Genomic DNA, 22305 nt, shown 5'->3' on the forward strand with positions numbered 1-22305 from the left:
AGAAGGGCAGGAAGATAAGAATCAAAGGTTTCCCACTGTGGAGATGCAGAACGCCTGCCTGTGGGAGTTGCTGGGAAACTCCCAGGCAATTCTTCGCACTTCACCTGGTAACAAGACACAGAAGAGGGAAGCATGAGGGGGCTAGACAAGTTAAGGCAAAGCCAGTATCAGTATCCTGACAAACTGGTTTATGTCCCGCATACTTCAAGATGCACCATGCTGCACCAGTTCACTCGAGTGTGTTTATCTAGTATAAGTCTGATTACTTCCACACATCCCTTCTCCACATGAGAACACCTCTCCACCTACAGTGATCTCAACGAGCTCCATCATGTGCTTTCCGTGTGCACTCATGTGCACTCATGTGCAGTCATGTGCACTCACATGCTTAGTTTTGTACCTCAGCTATCCCAAAAGCACAATATTCCCTCAGGAACGGTTCTGAGCACCCATGCAGGTTCCGGGGATAGACACTGGAGACACAGCGGTGGAGACAAGAGCCCTTTCATTCCCACTTAGCTTCAGATATACAGAAGCAACGAATTCCATATCCTGTTTGTACATGGGAATTCAATAGCTAGCAATTCAAAGAGACAGGAAAGGCTGAGTCTGAACCCTTCCTTATGTTTTATGGCTAATAGCACAAAACAAGCCAAAATTTGTATTTCTAATGTTCTGCTAGTCGGTCTAGCAGTTACCAGGGTCAACAGTACAGCCAGCAACTGCAATAGCCTGTGACTGAAAGAAAGGCAAACACCAGGATCCTTAGTACCCCAGGATATGAACTCCTGTGCGCTTGTGCTCCAAATAATCTAGGGATTCCTGTACTGTGATTACAATCTTGAAAGGTTAATAATACCAACAAGAATCACAATCAATGCAACCTTACATGTCAATTTGCCAAACGTTAAAAAGCTCACCAGGCTGTGTGGATTTGGAATCTAGCCCTAAGAAAGCCAAAAAAAGATCCTAATTAACATCTTCCCAATTCTCCCAAGTGCATGGAATGTATACCACTAGTCCACAAAACCACAGATAGACTATAAATGACCTCCGACCATTTCAATCAGATTTTTTTTTCTTTTTCAGATATATAGCTGATGGAGATTAGGGAAGCCCTAATGTGTGCTATCTAGTATTCAAAGATGGTGTAAGACTCACACTGTGCAAACTTTCTCAGCTCAGGGAGGAAGGGGACAAAACATCTTTTTAAATCAAAAGATACATGATCAAATCTCTAAGGCCATCGGGCACTTACCAACACATGTTGGAAATATGTCCTCATTGTTTATCTGGACTTCAATCCAATCCATAAGCAGATTCATGTACTGGGGAGCGGGCAGTGCAGTTGGTTTCTTATACTTGAGGTCATCCTGCCATCGGTACTCGTATTTGGGGCCCCCTGACATCACAGGACAGGTCCGCTCAGTGCAGAACTCACAGATGGTGCCGTAGATGAGGTTAATGCGATTGAAGAAGTCCACCACGTGCACAGCCACCCAGTCGTTCTGGTCCTCCCCGTTGGGTAACTGCACGGCTGCCCTCAGGTCCACACCCGAGTTGAGGGACGCCTGAGCCCGTTTGTGCAGCTCAAATCTCTGTGTGCCGGGTTCAAACTTCCTCTTGGGCCTGAAGGTCTTGTCCTTGTTGAACACTTGCTTCAGGGCGATGGACATGGTCTCCTCCTTGGCTTCCTTCCTTTTGCAGGAAGCAAAAAGGCACTTGGGACTTTGGAGTGAGAGATCACAGCCCAGCAGGCTTTTCCACTGCCAACCTTCAGGCCCCAGTGTGGCAGCCTGTACTTTTCACTCTATTTACTCTAAATGGCTCCTTCCATCGTCCTCTTGAATGGGCTCCAAGGGATCCTCATGTTCCTTCCTAAAGACAGAAAAGGAACGGAAACTTGTGAGTGCTCCGATTTCATTTATAAACTAATAGAGGCTTAGGCTTAATTTCCACCTTGAATTACTGGCTATGCTTGGTCCTTATGGGACTCGATATATGATGCGGAGGGTAAGCTATTGCCCTATGGACTGCACTGGTACTGTGAATTACATAGATGACAACTAAGGAAGAAAAGATGCTGCCCTCTTGTTCTTTGCTGGCTCGTCTCTGTGTGCCCTATGCTGAGGTGGTAGCATAGAGGTTAGTGATTCAACCCTATTGCATATCTACTCCTTTGGGGAGCTAATGAGTAAGTGCAAATTGTCCCTGTCCCCGCAGATAGGGGCAATGGGACCAGGTAGCTCTCAATCCAAGCTGGCTAAACCGAGAACCAGGCAGGAGTTTGCGTCTGTTGGATCTGTAAGACGTGATGAAAGTGGTCAGCTTAAGCTGTTCATGGTCATGTGGAGTGAAGATGAGAGAGCTGGACTGCAGAGCCAGGGGGTGTGGGTGGAGGTGAAGGGAACAAGAGGGGAGGGGAAGAGGACAAAGAGGAAGAATAGGAGAAGAAACAGGCGAGGAAAAGGAAGAGAAGTAGGGGGAAGGGGCAGTTGCCACAGTAACTGTTGAAACAGAGAATCAGCATAGTCCCAAGATACCTAGAAATCAGTAAGAAAGGAAAGCGGCTCCCTTAGATCCAGACCGTCTAGGAGGAAATGGTCCTAACACTCCCAAAGCTTAGCTACGTTTCTCACCTTTGGGATACATTTGTTCTTCCAGGACTGGCCAAATAATCCTTGATTTGAACTCTGCTGGTTTTAAGTTCGTTGATCCGTTTTTGAGGAGCCCTAACTATGATAGCAGTTGTTACCTCTATGATGCTCCACTCTTTATAATCCTCATATCACTCCCTGGACCTCTTTGGAACTGAGTTGTTCAACAGAACTTGCTCTGATGGTGTCCATGTTAGAGGGACTTGTGCTACAACATGCCATCACTGGCCGCAGTTGCTGCTGGGTACTCGGATGCAGACAATGTGACTAAGAAACTGTGTTTTTTGTGTGTGTGTTTTTTTAATTAAATTTAAATGGACTTGAATATATTTAGCCAAGCATGTCTCGCAATGGCCACACTGTACAGTATGGCTTTGAAATAATATCTTCCATTGTTTCATCTGACTCTCTCAAACCTCTGGCAAGATTTACAGATTCACAGAAAGTAGAGTAAACACAGCAGGTATCATTCTTCCTGGATCTCTCTCTCTAGGTGATAGGATTACTGGCTTAATAGCATCCTGTGGCTAGCAAGAGGCACAGTTGGCATCAAATTTGGTTTGCTAACTCCTTGTAAAGGCACTTTGCACACGGCCCTAAACTCTGAACCATGATATCTTTCATCCTCTCTTTCCCAATGGTTCGTGAATCTCCCTACCCAGAGCTCTGTCCATATATATATATCCCAAAAGCTGCCAAGAAAGAGTGGGTTGAGGTGAAGGCCATCCTGTGGCCTTGACACAGGGAGGTGGTAACAAGTCCACTCAGGCCAAACCGGAGTCGAGTGAGCCCAGAGCTGAGGCCAGCCTCAGAACAGCCTCCACAGGACCTGTTACAGAGGGTTGGAGTATGAGTCTCTGGACTCCTTGATTCACACCCAGAAGGGGTTCTGCCACCCCCACACGGTGAACCTGGCTTGGTTAAGTCATTAACGCTGGAATATGTTTCCAAATATACCTTTTCAAAAAATTTAAACTAGCATGCACAGTATCAGATTTCATCATGGCATTTCCAGACAGAATTAGTTTCTGTTCGTTTTTCCTGAGATACCTGATTCCCCTACAGACTTTGCCCTTTGCTTGACACAGCCATGGTTCTGCTACCTCGTGCCTCTTCCTGCCCCTCCCACTGCCTGGGGTTCTCACCCCCATCTCTATTCCTGTTCCCAAAAGCTTTCCCCTGGAATGTTGGGAAGTATCTCTTTCCTCCTTCTCATGAGGCATTAAACATACACTCCCTGCTCCCACAAAAAGATCAGTGTAGAAAAGGCCACATGACAGCCTACCTGAGACCTTTTATGAAGTCATACTCCAGGGTTCTCTGAACCATCAACAACGTGGATATCAACACCAGAGTCTCACTCGCTAGGGTGTGGACATGTGCACTCTCTTTTCAAATGAAAACCTTCTTGGTGCTGGGCTATAAGCTCAATTGTGGAAAACTTGCTTAGAATGCATGCGACTGTAGGTTCAACCCCAGTGCACAGAAAAAGAGGGGGAGGGAGAGAAAGAGGAAAGGAGAGAAGAAGGAAAGAAGGAGGGAAGAGGGTGGAAGGCAGACTCCTTGAAGACTTAGTTTTCGTGATAAGAGCCTGAAACTTTAAAAGGTTATTTCCAAAATAAATGCATGAGTGAGAAGTTGGGAAGACAGAGAATGGGGAGTGGGGAATGAGACTTCTTCTTCCTCACTAATTAGCAATAGTCCCTCTGTGCAGCACAGTAGTAACACCGGCTCCCTCCCTTTAGCAAAGAAGACTGGTTGCTTCTGTTCTGATAACAAGGGTCCCATCAGCTCTCATGGCCCTTAGAGCCATCCTCTTTCCCCAGTTGCATGACCCTCAGTGCCTCTGACTCTGCTGCTTCTGGGGCCTATAGTGTCTACTCTTACAGACAGAATGTGCCAGGCTCTCATGGGCACCATCAACAGATCTGTCTGACATCCCAGCTGCATACCCAAGAATCATGACTTTCTAATCAAATCCCTTAAAGTTTCAAATGATTGGCACAAACATGTCAAAAAAAATAACCAAACCTTGCTAGAATTTGGGGGATTTTTTTTTCTCTTTATTCCAGTGATACTTAAGTAACAGATTTCAAGATTTCAGTCTCTTTAACTGGAAGGATATTTATCCCAAACCTTAATCAGGTTTAAAATTAGTCTTGGGGCTGGGGAGATGGTCCACTGGATAAGAGGGCTCTCTTAAGTGAGCACGAAACCCTTAGCTTAGAACCCAACCATGGACTTAAGAGTCTGGGTGTGGCCAAGTTCATGAGAGGCCCTACAGAGTGCTTAAGTGAGGTATTGAATCTGCCACTCGTGATGAAATACCACTCTCCCTCCCTAGCACTTCTTCCCTCCGTCCTTCTTTAGTCCTTAGCCCATCTTTTGTGGCGTCATGAGCCTGTTAGTTGCAAAGAACCCGAGTGCCAGCTGGGTTAGACAATTTGCCAGAAGTTAGACAGTTGGTAGATGATGACTTGAATCCATAGTTCTCCATCCTTGAGACATATATGATGTCTTTTACTGCAGCTATTTTACAATCCCATATACATCTTCGGACCCATTTCAAGCAGCTCCCATCAAGGATCAAAAGGGAATCCAGAGCATGTGGTACTATTAGTTTCATCTGACAGGAGTACTGGTGTCCTGGCATGACGTGTTCAGACATAGGACAATGTCTCTGCTGGTATGGTTTCTCATCTACAGTGAAGTAACTCTGAGGAGTGTGATTGTTGGCCAGGCGAGTTGCCTATATATAAAGACCGGGCAATTGGGATGGATGAGGAAAAGAGCCATCACATCTGAATACTAAATGTTCCTTCTGGGTATTTTTCCTGGTGTCAGAGCTCTGTTGGTGTAGAGACCTAAAAGGGTTTTAAATAAAAAGTCACGTGGTGGATGCATATGGCCTTCCTTCCCAACCCCTATCTACATTGAGATCCTGCCCATAGTGTATTCTTTCATCCACTTCAACAGTTGCAGCTAGCCAGGCCTCTCATCAGATACCTGGGAAGCTGAGCCCAAGGACCAAAAACCAGCACGCGTAACTTAACAAGTACTTGTCTCAATTTTTTTTTAATCAAATAAAAGGCTGGACATGTAACTCAATGGCCGGGTGCTTTCCCAGCATGCGTAAAGCCCTGGGTCCAATCTCTAGTACTGTTATAAAAAGCAGACAACGTTTGCATAGCCTTATCACACGTTAACACTGAGACCTGAGGTTATGTTTAAATACAGGTAGCAGCTTCAAGTCTACACTTCAGACAAGCTCCAAATGATGTCAAAGCTACTGATCTGTAAACACAGGTGATATGGTGCATCAAATGTGAAGGCTCAGTCTTTACCCCAGATGTAGGATATCTAAATCTGTACTTTATCCACACCTCAGAGGAAAACACCTGAAGCCGTAGGTAGAAGGGATGCCTGACTGGCCAACTAAAGCATTGACGACATCCACTTGTTCTTGTGGATTTGTCGACAGTTTGCTTCGTAAATGGAGTCTGAAGTTGTGAATGTGTGTGTGTCCGGGAAGAAGATGAGAAGAGCCCAACTTTTTTCAACTCAACTGCTTTGCTTGAGTTGCTGTTTGCCAGGTGGTGATGTGGGGGTAGGGGTTTGGAGGGGTTTGGAGGGTGGCTTGAGGGGAGTTCTGATCTGGATGGATCTGGATAGCAGATTACCTACAGTAGGCCTCTGGGAAAAACCATGGTGTGATGTCACATGAAGAGTGGCTATTGCCACTGAAACCACATGCCACGAGTTTCTTGGGCTAATAATGACATAGTAGTTATTCTCTGTCTAATAATGACATAGTAGTTATTCTCTGTCTAATAATGACATAGTAGTTATTCTCTGTCTTTGTCTGGTGTCCAGAAAGAAAGGAACAAGTCATAACTTTTGGACCCTGGATAGAAATGCTAAGACAATTCTGTCAAGAATAGCACCCGTTATATTTCTGATTCTCAATAAATAGTTGAAGCCAGTTGCTCATTTAATTACAAGCAAAAGCATTTACTAAGGCTTGTTTGAATATTAGTGGGTCTAGGATGCATAATTAATTAATATTTGGCCTCTGTCTATGAAGACCTCACAATTGGGTGTTTAGTCTGAACTTTTGCTCTTCCTACCCCAAAGCCTAACTTACTAACGTGGACACAGATGTCATTCTTTCTGTGTCGCCTGAGTTGGGAAGGAAAAAAAGCACCCAGGTCTTTGGAAAGGGAAAAATGGAATTCAAAATAAACACCAGAAAACTGACAGCAGCTCCACGTGTGCTCTATATTTTCTGCTTAATAGATCAACTTTAGCAATAAAACAAACGCATGGTGAAACTAAGCGGAGAGAACTCTGCTGGGCTGTGAGGCAATGTTGACAAAGTCACTAAGCAACCCTGGCAAGGCAACTTTGTATTTTTCTTTTCCTATTGATGTCTTCTGCCTCATTAGTTGAAAAATCAGAGCCCTTGCCAGGGATAAAGGAAGAAATGAAACAACTCTCCCACTGACTCCTGAGAAATGCATCTTCTCTGGCAGCCAGCATGTCTTAGAGGCAGACTCGGTGAGGCAGAAGGGTGACAGCAACAGGCAGAGAGGTACAAGGCTGATTAATGTTAACAATCAGAAGTGTGTGGTAGCAGAGGATGCCTCTGGACAGGACGATTCACAACAGAAAAGCCACAAGAAAAATGCCTCCAAGCACCCGAAACACAGAGGAGGTACAATCTGGTCATTGTCTTGGCGGGCATCTGAGAAGCTGCAATGGCATTGGGCACAGAGCTGACCTCACTGAAGATTTGTGAACGCACAAATAAAGGACATGAATGAAGAATAGTTTGCACTAAACAAGAACCGCAAAGTTATACCCAATGGCAGCTTCTAATTTGAGTCATCTGGGGATCCAGCCGTGGCATGCTCACAGCCCGTGACTGAATGTGAATAGACCAGTTACTTAGGCATGTCCTGTATCGGCATGCCAGTTTCCTGCAGGGACAAGACACCTGTCCACTTACCTTTCTAATAGGCTCCTCCCTTCCTCGATGCTATCTAAAATTTCAGTCTCAGAATTGAAGAACAAGTCTGGTATCTTCATACCAGCATATCTTTCTCACTTTGGCTGGAATAGGTTACAGAAGTTTTCCTCTTACACTGTCAGTACTGAGTAAATTAGGTTTTAAAAGGTGGCACGTGCGTGCTGTATGTGTGTGTGTGTGTGTGTGTGTGTACCTATGTGTGCCTGTGTGCTTGGAGACCTGAGTAGGATATCTAATGTTCTGCTTTGTCATGGTCCTTCTTATTTGACAGAGTATTTCCCTGAACCTGGAAGGAAGTTGTCAACCAGCAAATCTTAGAGACCTTCTGTTTCCACTTCCCATACAATCAAATCTATTCTTGATTTGGGCGTCTTGTTTTTCTATTTCTGTGATAAGATACCATGATGTAAAAGAACGTGTTTAGACTCAGAGGGTCTATAGCAGGTGGCAGGCAGGCGGGCATGCATGATGCTGGAGCCGTAGCTGAGAGCTCATATCCTGAGACACATCACAGCAAGGCAGTGGGGGGCAGGGGGATGCCAAAAGTCCACGTAGAGAGGGGTGTGGCAGAAGTCTGGGGGCAGGGGAGGGGGCAGAAGTCTTTTGAAACTTCAAAGCCTGCTGTCAGTGACACTCTTCCTCCAAGAAGGCTACACCTTCTGATCCTTCCCAAACAGTTCTCCAAACCAGGGATCAAGTATACCAACAATTCAAACATGAGCCTATGGAGGCCATTTTTGTTTAGACCACCACAAGGGGCTCTGGGGATTTGAACTCATGTCCTCATACTTGCATGGCAAGTACTCTTAACTTCCTGAGCCATGTCCCAGCCTTGTGCACTTACAAAATTAACACCGTCTGCTGTCCGTTGGCTCCTCTATAGGATGTGCTCACTGATTCCTTTCTATCAATCTTTATGCATCCTGCACTCCTGCACCCCCCCCCCCCACACACACAGCACCAGCAAACTGGAGAAGTAGCTTTCCTACCCCTACCCCCCAACACACCCTCTCAACTCAGAGCTGCTTCGTCCATGAGTTTTGTTAGATTAGGTGAGAATAACACTGCTGTCTCGCTATAGTCTTCAAAGATGTGCACGATTTCAGAAGTCAGCATTTCTCGACACAGATGAAATCAGCAAGAACAGTGCAGCCTTATGTAAGCGTGCCCTATGACCCTCACTGTCCATCGTCCGTAGCTCTTCATTGGCCGTTCTTAATTCTTACTCCTTGACATTGCATGTTTGTTTATTTAGACACCAGGACAGATACTTTAGCAGTAAAGTATGAGTATCTCAAAAATGAAAGCATCGCATGCCACCCTCGATGCTGCAGCAACAGCAGCCACGGGAGCGATCAGTGCAGAGCAGGCAGCTTGTAAACAACCTGTAGTGACTCAAATGATTCATATTCCCCAGACTCACAAACAGCACTGCTCAGAAGAGGGCCCAGTGCTGAGACAGAGTAAGGATGGGATGCAAGGGGAGCAGGTTGAAGGAACTACATATCATAGTCCACAGACCCAAGACAGACACTTATCTACAATGGGTTCTTAAATAAAGGCCTTGTGGATGCCAGGGTGGGGTCGTGGGGATTCCCAGGAACGAGGCAGATGCAGAATCTTTGGCCCAACCTCAGATAGGCCTCATCTAGCCTATCCACTTTTAAGAATAAGCACCTAGGGAAAATCACTGAGGAAGCTCAGCTGGCCAACTGGATTTTATAAGAGATATTCTGGTGTTTTTGTTTCATTTATATATTTTTATTGTTGATGTTGGTTTTTTGTTTTGATGGGTTTTTTTTGTTTGTTTGTTTTTTTGTTTTTGTTTGTTTTGAGACAGGGTCTCACTATGTAGTTCTGGCCTCTTATCTCAGAGATGCCCCTGCCTCTTTTTCCCAAGTGCTGGGATAAAAGGCCTGCACCTCTATGTCCAGCACCGATAGATTTTTATTTACATTTAATTAGTGTGTATGGAGGTTATTTTTTGGTCTATGTATTTGTCTGCATACCACAAATCATTATAGATGGTTTTGAGCCAACACATGGTGCTGGGAATTAAACTCAGGACGTCTGAAAGAGCAGCTAGTGCCCTGAACTGCTGAGCCATCTCTTCCATCCCGATTGGTTTATTGACATTTTAAGGAAAAGGGGAAAAGACAAAAGTTTCAAGTTTATAAAAACCTGATGCATTATTTCCATATCTTTCAATTCTCAGGAAAATACTTACAAAAATGTTTTTAAAATACAGTATCTGTGTTAGGCAAGGTAGATGAGAATGGTAGATAAAGGCATGAAAGATAGAGGTAATACAATGGCTGAAGTAAAAAATTAAGGTAGGTAAATGTATGAGAGCCCTTCTACATTTTAAATTATAGGTATATAGCAGGTAGTGTGACTACCCAGAACCTCCTACAGATAACATGATGGAGTTCACTGTCGACTATCGTTTCTCTCTTGGACTTTGAAACAGGGAATGACAACCATTTCCTGGTGAAGTATTAACTTTAAAGCAAAAATGTTCAAACTTAAGGAAGTCACTTCCCATAACTGTCAGCAGACATATTTACCCTTAGCCATTCTAAGTGAATTTGAGTCTCCGAGGCTGGAAAAGTTTTATTCCTGGCTTGAGGGGAGCTGATGTGTGACATCTGGAACCTCTGCAAGAGATCTTTGAAGGGGAGCAGAGAAGCTAAAATGGGCCGAAAGGCTGGAAACGGGGAAATGCAGTTCTTGATTTCAAAAGAGCACAGTGCTCAGCTCAGAGGGGCAGGGCCGGGTTAAGATAGAGCACCCTCAGGCAAAGCTGCCAGCAGTCAAGGCCGTGGCTTCTGCAGGTTGGTGGGAGACATCAAGAAGATGTGTTCGTGTGGGTCCAACCCACATGTTCATGTGACACATGCATTCCAGTACAGGAATAGCAGCCTGACATTGTAGATGGCAGTGAAGTGCCAATGTGTCGAAAGGGTTAACACATAGTAGGAACTTTTAAAATATGGTTATTAGTATCTTGACGTCATTTGATTCATATCATGATGCACATTTAAATACAAAGTATGATTCCTAAGGAATCAAACAGGCCCAAATTTCTATCTTAGAATTCTGAAAATTCTTTTCCACCGAATTACATGGCAGTAAGTAGCAGGCTCAGGCACCATTGATTGAGGACCTTCCGGTTAATTGTCACAATCCAATACATATGTCCTTTTAAAAATATACTTAAGAAATTATTAGTCTTGTTTTATACTTAAGAAAACAAAAAGACATAATATGCAAGCTTGTTGCACCAGCCCTTGGGAGGAGAGACAGACAGATCTCTGTGAGTACAATCTGTTCTACATAGAAAGTCCCAGGCCAGCCAGGGCCACCTACTAAAACACCATCTTAAAAAGAAAAGGCTGATAGGCTTCATTCCCTACCTTTAAAAGTTTCCGAACTTTAAGCCGGGCGTGGCGGCGCACGCCTTTAATCCTAGCACTTGGGAGGCAGAGGCAGGCAGATTTCTGAGTTTGAGGCCAGCCTGGTCTACAAAGGGAGTTCCAAGACAGCCAGAGCTATACAGAGAAATCCTGTCTCAAAAAACCAAAAGAAACAAAGAAGCAAACAAGAAGAAGCCAACTGTCTTTGCTCAACAAGACTGATGAATGTTTCAAAAACAGAGACCAGAAGAAGCTTACACTGCTAGGGTCATGGAAGGAGAGAAACAGTGGAGCATCGGACAACATATGTTGTCCTGTGATGTGCAGAAGGAGTGGCAGTCCTCAAGATGATTGAGGTCCTGAGTCTACATCATTAGAAAAGGCATCTTTTACAAGCCTCCATTTTGCCTTCTTTAAAGATAAAGATGGTTATTCTTCAAGGTGTTCTAAACATTATGAGCAACTATCAATGGAACTTAAATCAATGGAGAAGTTCATGGCAGGCACAATGACGTATTAGCGGGAGATACAACTTTAGATCTAACACCATAGGGTTATAGAAGTCATAGAAGATGCTTTGGTGCAATGCAGCTCCATGAGCAGGGTGGGAGATGGGCAGGGAGGCAACAGGGACCTGGAAAGGATAAAAAAGAAAGCAAAATGCTTCCTTCTCACTTGATTTGGGTGTGCTTCTAATGATCAAGTCAAAGAATAATCTTAATCTCAGCAATATAACCTTAATATTCTCTGACATTTAAAATACATTGATGGGGCTGGAAATGTGGTTCAGGAGTTAAGAACACACGCTGCTCTTGGAGACGCTGTGGGTTCAATTACTAACACCCAAAGTAGGTGGCTGCTCTCAACTCCCTGTAACTCAGTGCTGGGGGAATCTGACACTCTCTGGCCTACTGGGGAACTGGTGGTGTACATAAACTCACATAGGCACATAAGTGTAAAAAAGACAAGTTTATGTTATTGTTGGGAGGGCGTTTCGGTACTTTTTGTCTGTAACAAGATCTAGCGCACATGGCTTATTTCATGAACTTGGGCAGAGCAGGGCACATGATATTTCTTCCATCCTCCCACTGATCCTTCAAAACACTTTTCTGATTTCAATCTTTTCACACACAGAACGTTAAGATTATCTACACTGTACATAACCAGTAAGCACGAACCAGCTGTAACCTCCTGTTCTAGCAGAAACAACTGAGTCCCTACACTATTTACAAAGTTTCCCTGTTATCAGAAAAGAGTCTCTGCTGGAGAAAGAAGGCCGCAGCCTTAGAAAGAAATAGGAGAGGACAGGTTGGCCAGCACTGAAGTCTCTTAGATGTCAACAGGCAGGAAGCAGACAAGCCTGAATGAAGAGGAGACTAATAATTAATGTGCCATCTGCTCTAGCCTCCTGAACATGACCACAACAAGTAAAACAAGAAGTCTGGAGGAAAACTGAGCCCAGCGTTGTAACTGCCAGCCCTGGGACAACCACAAAGGCTGGGGTGGGTGGCAGGGAGGCCAACCCTGGAGTCACGAAGATGTGGGCCTGCGTTCACGCTTTGTCTGTGGACTAGTTACTCCCCAAAGTGAATTGGTTACACGAGGCACCAATACTGGCATCGCAGTGTGTTTGGGGGACAAAGGACGTAATGTAAATAAAGACGGACAAGAGACGGGTATTACATGGATTGACCTAGATGTCTCGCATGACCAGGCTTCAGGCTCTGAGATATGTAGGAGCCTCAGACATCATCTGCTCTCTTCTTTGACTTCTCCCCAGTAAGACTTCAGCATCTCAGCCTCAAGTGCACAAAATCATAGACTGTGTTGTAAGGTGTCCTTTGCTCACTTGAAGTTTTATGCCGATTTTCTCCTAAGCCCACCAAGAGCCCATCTCTGTCCTAGTGTTGTCTCCCAGGAAGGAGACTTTGTTTAGTTGCTAACTATGAGAATAATAAACTGGGCATGTTCAGTTGACTTACTTCTCTTCCTCTTGAGAAGTGTCAGCCTTCAGCTATTTCCTGCTGCCCAATTCTCCAACCCTTGAATGGAAGAGATCACATTCTCTACCCCTGCATGGAGAAATATAGGTGCACTTGGGATTTGAGTTCACGGGCCTATCAGCCGCAGACCTAGGGGTGTGTTTTCCACTGACTTCTGGCTCTAATTTGATTCTCTGGCCACAGAGGACCACAGGCCCAGGGTTGGCACCGCCCATAGCAATTAGCAGTTAAGGAAATGTCCCCACAAACCAATCTGATGTAGGCAGTTTCTCAGTGGAGGCTCCTGCTTTGCAGGTGTGTCAAGTTGGAAACTGATGTAAGCTGACATTTCCTTAGGAAATTTAAGGTGAGGGCAAGTGAGTTGGGCACACCTGTAATCCAAGGACTGAGGTGGCTAAGGCAGAGTGATATAGAGTTCAAGGTCAGCCTGGGCTACATAGTGAGACTCTGTTTCAAAAAAAAAAAAAAAAAAAAAAAAAGACACAAGAAAAAAAGAAAATGGATATAGTTGAGGGTATTTTTTAGTCTTTATAAGGCTGGGAAGGTCTTGCTTTTGTTGTAGTTTAAAACAATTTAACATCTGCTTTTCTTACCAACTTCCTCAAAGCCTGGTAGAAGGAAATGGCAAATGGTTACTGGGGCCCAGCTGGAGACTCAGTATGAGGTTGTGCCGAGGGCCTTGCCTGCACAAAGTTAGCTGTGTGGGAGAGACTTTCAGCTGAGACTTGTGACAAAACCCAGGGAGGACCTTACATCACGATGTACTCATCTGTGGGCGCTCCGAGGCCGCCCGCACACTAGGAAACACAGTTTTCTACGCTTTTCTTTGATGAGAAAAGACCTGGTCACAGGATGCATGGCTCACAGATCCTCCCAGCTGCCGGCGTGGCGGGCAGATACACCCAGCACAGAGTACATTTCATTTGTGAGTCAACTCCAGGTCTCAGAGGCCCCTTGCTCTTGCTGGTGGCCTCCACCAAGCAGCCTCATCCCAGAAGGGCCCTGTTCTCCGCTCTCCATAGGGACCGGGAGAACCTTCCAGCCGTCCAGGTAAAGCTGCTCCTTTGCTCTGCCTCAGTCTTCTCCAGTCCCTGGGAAAGTCGGAAGGCGGCAGAGAAAGAAGAGATGGCTGGCGGCGCGTGCTGCCTGTACCTGGCCTGCTCCTCGGTGGCCCAGTCACACCTGGCTCATTCGTGACGTCACGCTCCGCTGTGCTCCTCACTTCCTGTGGCCCCTCCCTCCTCAGATGACTTCAGCACAAGTGCTTCACACAAGGACAGCACAAACAGAACTCTGGAACCCTCGTGCTTGATCTGTTTATCTAAGTGAGCACTGACCAAATACCGGGCAGATAAACAGTTCTTTCTCCCACCAATAGGACCAATGCTCCTGTAATCACGTTTCCCAATCTGCAAATGAAATCCTTTCAGAAAACAGAGACCTCTTCCAAAGATCACCAAGGCTACTGGACGTGCTGTTTACCAGGTCAGTGTAAACTGCTGACATATTGCTGACATACTTTATGTTGCAACATTCGGCCAGAAGTCTGAACTACTCAGCTCTTAGACTTGAAAAATATGGGACAAGGGTGGGGGGATGGCTCTGTTGGTGACAGCACTTGCTGTACATGCATGAGGATCTGAGGTGGGACGGCCCAAACCATGTGAAGGCCAGATATGGTCACACACACTGGCCACTCCATCACTGGGGGACAGAAACGAGAGCTCATCACTGGGGTTCAGCGGAAGGAAATCAAAACAAGCAACAGCGAGCTTCTGCAGGTTCATAAAGAGGCCCTATCTCAAGGTAACAAGGCGAGAGTGAGAGCAAGATAGTCCTAGGCCCCGCAGGCCTCTCTGTACATGTGCACCCCAGCCCCATGCATCACACACCCACATATACATGCATACACACACATACATACACATGCACACACATACACACATGTACATTCAAACATATACACACATGTACATTCAAACATATACACACATATATATGTATATACACACACATAATACATACATACACTCATACATACACACACACAGCACATATACACACCAACCACACACATGCACATGCACATACATACATCCATACCATAATCCATACCATACATACATACCATACATACGTACCATACATACATACCATACATACATACCATACATACATACCATACATACATACACACACACACACCACCAACAACAACAAACATATACAACAAGGTTTATGTGTTGGTGTTAAAGACTTGGAGTGAGCTTGAGTTCCTAATATAAGAAGGAAATAAAACACAATCAATTCTATTACTTTCCTCCCCTGTCCCCACAATGTCTGTGACACTAAACAGTATCCTGATTTAGTTTTTCTCAAGCTCTGATCCTGGCATCCACTCTCACAAGCTGACAGTAAAATTGTTACTGATAAGATCTTGCAGCAGGAAGGACTCTTGAAAATTTAATTCAATCTAACCTCTTAATTTGTTTAAAACCAAAACAAACACTTAATGCCCAGAAGGGTGAAGTTTTAAAGGCCAGCAGTTATGACAGACCTGAGGCTGAGAACTTAACCTCTGCTTCAGTGTTCTCACTATACAGACGAGCCTCTTAAACACTAAACGGGGGTGGGGGGTGGGGCGGTGATGAGTAACATTACTTCTCTTTTAGGTAAGAAGGTAAGGCCCACGATTGGCTGGCTGGCTAATTGATTGACCTATGGACTTAATGGATTTTTTTTTTAACCTACGGTGGTCTTTAAGCCCGTTAAAGCAACATAGCGTAAATGAAGTCATATAGAGACCATCCATGATATAAAAATATAGAGAAGCACAGAGAACCCAGCCCCTCCCAACGCAGACCTTCAAGAACCAGAGGCTTAACTTTGTCAGCTCGATAACCCACAAGCTCCCACAGAGTCCAGCCTCTAAGGCTGGGAGTTTCTGCCTCCTACAAATGGCTTGTCTTCACGGCACTATGAGGGGACAGTTCTTGGCTGGCCTTTGCCCACCATACTCCAGGTATTGCCTCTCCTCTACACCAAACAGTTCAACTCCTGCCTAACTCCTCAGAGTAAGGTCCATCTATAATCAGAGCTCACCTGCCACCTCGCCATCCAGTCCCCACCCATCCAAGCCGCTTCAGCCACACCCTGCCTCTTGCACAGATATGGAGCGCATACCTTCCTTCTCTCTGGGCGGCTCATGATATGGCTTTGTTCCTGCTGATCAGTTCACTGATGATTTTTAACCCCTGCTCCTCCGTAGATTTTTACATTTTTGAATTTTGACTCTCTTCTTGAGCTGTGCTCTTCCCCTAAGCCCTGCCTCCCATTTTTCTCAAACTCTTTCATTTCCTTGCCCCCCAAAGACTCTGGTGGAAACTGTGGCTGATGAATTGAAAATACACAATCCTGGCTTACCCTGAACAAGTTGTCTTACTGATGAACAATTCCCTTGAAATTTCTTTCTGGACCTTCAAAAATAACCCCCACCTCCCCCGAGATCACTTGAGGTGCCTGTGTAAAATGCATTTGTCTTAGGTCTTACCCTCTTGTCTCTGAATGTATTAACCAGAATACTTCTAGTATGCAAGAACTCCGAGTTGGGGGGTGGGGGCGCTGATACACCAGGCCTAGGCCAACAGTCAGATACCCAGGAGAACAGGCAGGAGAGAAATATCTGAGCATCTGAAATTCCAGGAGAAAGAACAGCAGGCAAAGGCCTTGGAGAGTGGGAGGGCTTAATCTGAACCAGGTTGAGACTGGAGTATGGCTTCGGTACTGCCGCTGGGGTATGTGAGCTACACCACCCCTGGAGGGTGGGGCAGCTCAGCCTTTCTGCGTACTCTGCATCTACTGGTCCTTGATTCCTACAGACTGGATGCTGGTTTGTGTGCCTGCGGGCAGCATGCTGGGATTTGAGTCCCACTGCTGCTAGCTCTTGATCTTATTACATCACACAATTAATCTTCACCGTCCTCCTCTTTGAGACGGAGATAACGAAGTTACCCATCTCAGTGTGTTATGAGAGTTAAATAGTCTCATCCCAACAAAAAAAAAAAAACCTGCACGCACCAGGCACACTGTCAGAGCGGAACAGGTTTAATTTTTGTCATTAATGTAATACTTCCTAAACTGTACGCGTGGGGGGTGGGGGGTGGGGTGCGGGGCGCCTAAAAGGCAGATAGCGCAGAATTTCCTTTTCTCTTTCTCATATAGCTCTGGGCGATTATACATAACTCCAGGATTTCAGTGTTGCTCAGTCAAGATGGTAGGTGAAGGGCCGCAGCTGGTCTGACACAACCGTATGCTCTCAGCAACCCTCATTGATTGCAGAAGCGGGTGAGCCTCCTTGTTCCCCAACTGGGAGGAACAGCAGTTTTCCTATCAGGCCTAACTGGCCGGCCCCTCCCTTCAGCCACCAAACAGCCAACCAGTGGCCCACGAGGGCGGGAGCACAGGCTAGGAGGCTGCCATGGCGACACGAGCGAAGCTCGCAGATAGTTTTGTGTTTACTGGACATCCGTGCTTATTTAAGACCAGGAATTCACACTCCCAAGGCAGTGCCAGCAAAATTCACCCTGGGCCAAAGCATGCATTTATAATACGAAACCTTTTCATTCGGATTTTCTTATGTAACCACGATGTGTAAACTTGCCAAAGAATGTTAAAACTAAATCAAAGAGGAAAGTGCCTCGCAGTTCCCCGCACTGATGGGCATGGAAACCGGCGCCCATCAAAAGTTCTCAAAAGTCTCCAGAGGCTGCAGCTACTCTGCCAAGGGAAGCGTGTGCTTCCACGTAGCCGTGGAAAACAAGCAGGCTCACCAGGCTGAGCAGGCCCCAGGCTCAGCCAAACCCTGCGGCGAGGACTCATTTGACTTTGGGTCCAATCGAGAATCCAGGAAGCCACGTGCACTGGCTTCTTTTCCATTTAAAATTCTACGTTCACTAATATGTGGCCACCTTTGCTAGGGTGCTCCTGGGTCCTTCTCAGAAAGAGGGGGTGAGAAACAGGAAGTCCTAGGAGATCCTCTGTGCGGAGCAAGGAGCTAAGGCAAGGGTTAGATAATGGTTCTTAGTCTCCTCTCCTCTCCTCTCTCCTTCCTCTGCCCCTTTTCTCTTCTCTCCTTCCCTAACCCGCTCGTTCTCTCTCCAGAGTCGCAAAATGTATCCCAGGCTGGGCTGGAACTTGCTGTGTAGCTCAGGCTGGCCTGGAACTTAACCGTGATTTGTCTGCCCTCTACCTCCCATGTACTGGGATTAAAAGTATGTGCCACTACACCTGGCCTCCTATTTTCTTTAAATGGCATTTAATTCTTAAAAAAAAAAAAAAAAAAAAAAAATCTGAAAAGAGGACAGATTCCCATAAAAATTCTGATGGCCCAAGAAATTTTTGTACCAATTTCAGTCAATAAACAAATTAAAAAACCCAATAGGCTAGGCAAAAGCTGAAGGCTAACCGAATGCCACAGATTAAAACAAGACTACTGGATTTGCATTAGAAAAAAAGAAGCAGAGTCTAGAAGCCACACTAGCATACCTCAGATGCAGACCTTTACAGACCCAAACAAGATACAAGGCACTTGTAAACATTTGTGTTTTAAATCAGATAGCTAGCCCCAGGGCTACAGATTGTCGGATCTTAATTAATTATCCAATGACCTGCTCCCTAGTTGATCCCTTCCAATACACCCTATCCCAGAGCGGCTTCTAGAAAAACCACAAAAAACGGCCAGACCTAGGCAGCACAGCCAAAGAGCCCTGATTTATTTCATCTTTGAAGGCTTTCTACGCTTGGTTTCTCGTTTCTTCAGGGACTGTAATCCACACGACTCAGCTTGCTGTCTGAATAAAGTGCACATTTTTCTCATCTAGCAGAGCAAGCCTATGAAATGGAAGGACAACCTGCCCTGGAGACTGAGAGAGGAGAATGGGGGAAGAGTAAGATAACGCTGGGACAAAGGGAAAGTTTACAGGGTATAGACAGGGAAGAGTCCTGGTTTTCAGGGCACCGAGAAAAGAGTGGCTTCCTTCTCTTCTCTTCTCTTCTCTTCTCTTCTCTTCTCTTCTCTTCTCTTCTCTTCTCTTCTCTTCTCTTCTCTTCTCCCCCTCCACTCCCCCTTCCCCTCCCCCTCCTCCTCTTTCTCCTCCTCCTCCTCTCTCTCTCAATGAAGTTTCACTATGTAGTACAGGCTGGCTTGGAACTTGCTATGTAGACTAGGCTGGTCTACATAGACCAAGGAGCTTTGAACTCATAGAGATCCATCCGTCTTTGCCTAAGTACCTGAATTAAAGGTACACACTGCCGTGACCAGCAAGAGTTGCTTTCGAAGAAGTTACCAGCAGAGATTAAATGAACACCTAGGTCCCTAAACTCAGCCTTACCAAAAAGAACCACATGGCCTTTTGGTTTGCAATACCTGATAAGCAAAGTGGAAAAATATAAAATAAAATATAAAAATTAGTCTTGTGACATTAGAGGAAATAGACGTGAACTTTCCACTCTCTGAAGCTCTGGAGCACCTATGATTTAGAAAAGATGATTCAAGTGGGCGTTCCCTTGACGTCACCGGCCCACCTGACTGTCCAGGTTGTGATTTCTAATCCCTCTCCTCAATAAATCTAACCCAAGGCCACCGAACAAGTAAAGACAATGATTCTTTTTTTAATGGCACAGCCCAGGTCATCATAACCTGACTGGTTACCAGGTTGACAGGAATGGCATGTACTGGCTGATACCTTTGTATCATAAGACAGCCAGCTATTTATTTCCTGTTCTAGGACATTTTGGAGGGATAAAGAAAAGGAAGGTAGCAAGTCGAGATAATTATGACAAAAATCTGTCAAAGGCTCTTTCAAGATCTCTCTGTCTCAGAGGAGGAAACAGCAGGGATGAAACCATCTAATCAAAATGAACCGGAAGTCCATTGACACTTTTGTAAAGAAAGCTCGAGTAGATGAGATCGTTCTCTTAAGTCTCATGGATCTCAGGGTCACCTCAGAACTGCTTTGTACAGCAGCTAGGGATGACTTTGAACGCCTGATCTTCCTGCCTCCGCTTCCCAAGTGTTTAGATTACAAACGAGGGCTGCCATGCCATCCAGGAGAAATCTTAAAATGTTGTGTGCATGGGGTTACACTTAGGCATCCAGGTATGTGTGGCAGCCAGAGAACAACCGGGTGACTTCCTCAATTGCTTCTCCACCTCATTGTTTGAGACAGGGTCTCTCACCAAACATGGAACTCTTCATTTCTGCTAAACCAGCTGGCCTGGTAGCCTCTGAGGTCTGCCTGTCTTTTTCCCCCAGGGCTGGTATTACAGGTATGCACAGCCAAGAGCAGCTTTTATGTGGGTGCTGGGGATTTGAACTCGGGTCCTTCTGCCTGCCTGTGCAGCAGGTACTCTATCCTCAAAGCCTTTTTCCCTTCCTCAGAGAACCCACCTATTGAAAACAAGTATACAGGTTAGTTATTCCCATGGGCAGGTTTCTAAGCTAGAACTCAATGATCTCTGCCTCTAGCATCCATACTCTGAGTTTGGAACTAGTGATTTCCTTCTAATGACTGGACTAATGTAAGATGAAACACTTCTATGTGGCTTCTGTTTGGTTCACGTACTTCCCACTCCTGCTTGTTTACTTTGAAAACAAAGTAGCTGCCATGTTGTGGCTCTGTCAAGAAACTCATATCACAGAGGACCGAGGGCAGCTTGCAGTGAATCGGCAGCGAGGAGTGGAGGCTCGTAGACCAACCGTCCACTAGGAGCTGCATCCTGCTGGCGATCATTGAGAAAGTCAGAAGCAGGTCATCCACAGTGGATCCTTGAGATGCTTCTCCCAAGCAAAGCTAAACCCATTGGTCAGCTAAGCTGCTCTGTCTCGCTCGCCTGACCCACAGGAACAGTGAGGTAATCGGTGATACTGTCAACCACTAGGTTGGAGGAACACTGTGTAGCTACAGCAATTGATAAACGCACCTATTTAAGCATCACTGCTGACAACCACACACACAAAGAGGGAGACAACTCAGAAGTCCACCCAGAGTGATGCCACCATTCAAGAAATATTGGCTAGTCCTTAGAATACAATGAGGTTAACATACCTGCAGCGATACTGATAGAAGCCCATGAAAACGGGTGTGTGTGCATGTATATGTGGTCATGCACACATAAAACAACATGCTACTTCTAAAACATTCCATTCCTGTGAACACTTCACCTCGATCCTGGCTCAAAAAGAATTCTAGTTGTTCTATGCTAACATATATTTGTATATGTGTATAAAAATCCACATATGGGCTGGAGAGATGGCTCAGCAGGTAAGAGCACTGACTGCTTTTCCAGAGGTCCTGAGTTCAAATCCCAGCCACCACATGGTGGCTCACAACCATCTGTAATGAGATCTGATGCCCTCTTCTGGGGTGTCTGAAGACAGCTACAGTGTACTTACATATAATAAATAAATAAATCTTTTTTTAAAAAAGGAATCCAAATATATGTGAATTCCTGAACTCATCTCCTTCATAGTGCTTATCCAGTTCTTCCATAAACTATATAGTCTACATTTAAGCTGACATCATGTCTTCATGTCTCATACTTCATGCCACCTACACAGGAATTCTTATGTAGATCGCTAGCTACTCTCTTTCTTTACTGATTCCACAGAGCAGATAGACTTCTCTGCATCTGTTTTTCCTCTACAATTTATTTCCAGATCAGGGTGCTTTTGAAATCTAAGTGAAATCAGGCCATTGCCCTCTCCAAAGCCTGAAAGGTTTCCCATGATACTCAGAATAAAAGCCAAACTCATCACGTTAATTCATGAAGCCTGACATATAGACCTGACCCCTGACCCTTCTCCTGCCTCTGGGGTTCTCCCTTCATTGGCCTGGTTTGTCTTCACTGCCCTCTTTAATGTTTCCATAGCACCCGAAATCTATTCTCACTCCAGGTCTCTGTTAGTGTGCTAGGCAGAGCATCAAAAAGCAACTGGCTTTTAAGATGGAAATGCATTGTCTCATTTATGGAAATGTGAAACCCATGTGTTGGCAGGACCATGCTCTCTGATGGTGCCAGGGAATGTCTGACCTGTGCCTCTCTCCGTGCTTATGTGGTTTGCTGGCAATTTCCAGTGTTGGCTCATTGTCCCATCTCTACTCTCACCTTCACCTGGGGTTCTTGTGAGCACATATATCTTT

The 22305-nt window shown here is 45.3% G+C and overlaps 1 protein-coding gene and 1 long non-coding RNA gene across 7 annotated transcripts in view; one reads left to right on the forward strand and one right to left on the reverse strand.

Moving 5' to 3' along the window:
* Positions 1–22305, reverse strand: part of Mob3b (MOB kinase activator 3B) — a 208451-nt gene that overhangs the window by 133438 nt on the left and 52708 nt on the right. For all 6 annotated transcript variants that reach the window (NM_178061.5, XM_006537753.3, XM_006537754.2 and 3 more), the window contains exon 2: positions 1259–1878. In NM_178061.5, coding sequence (NP_835162.1) covers positions 1259–1676 — 418 coding nt within the window. In that variant the 5' untranslated portion in view covers positions 1677–1878. The remainder of the gene's footprint in view (positions 1–1258; positions 1879–22305) is intronic.
* Gm52727 overlaps positions 13617–22305 on the forward strand; it is a 28467-nt gene continuing 19778 nt past the window's right edge. Inside the window, exon 1 of the long non-coding RNA XR_003955380.1 lies at positions 13617–14590. This is a non-coding gene — a long non-coding RNA (predicted gene, 52727). The remainder of the gene's footprint in view (positions 14591–22305) is intronic.

The sequence above is a fragment of the Mus musculus genome, chromosome 4, assembly GCF_000001635.26.
Source record: "Mus musculus strain C57BL/6J chromosome 4, GRCm38.p6 C57BL/6J".
In the NCBI taxonomy this organism is placed as follows: domain Eukaryota; kingdom Metazoa; phylum Chordata; class Mammalia; order Rodentia; family Muridae; genus Mus; species Mus musculus.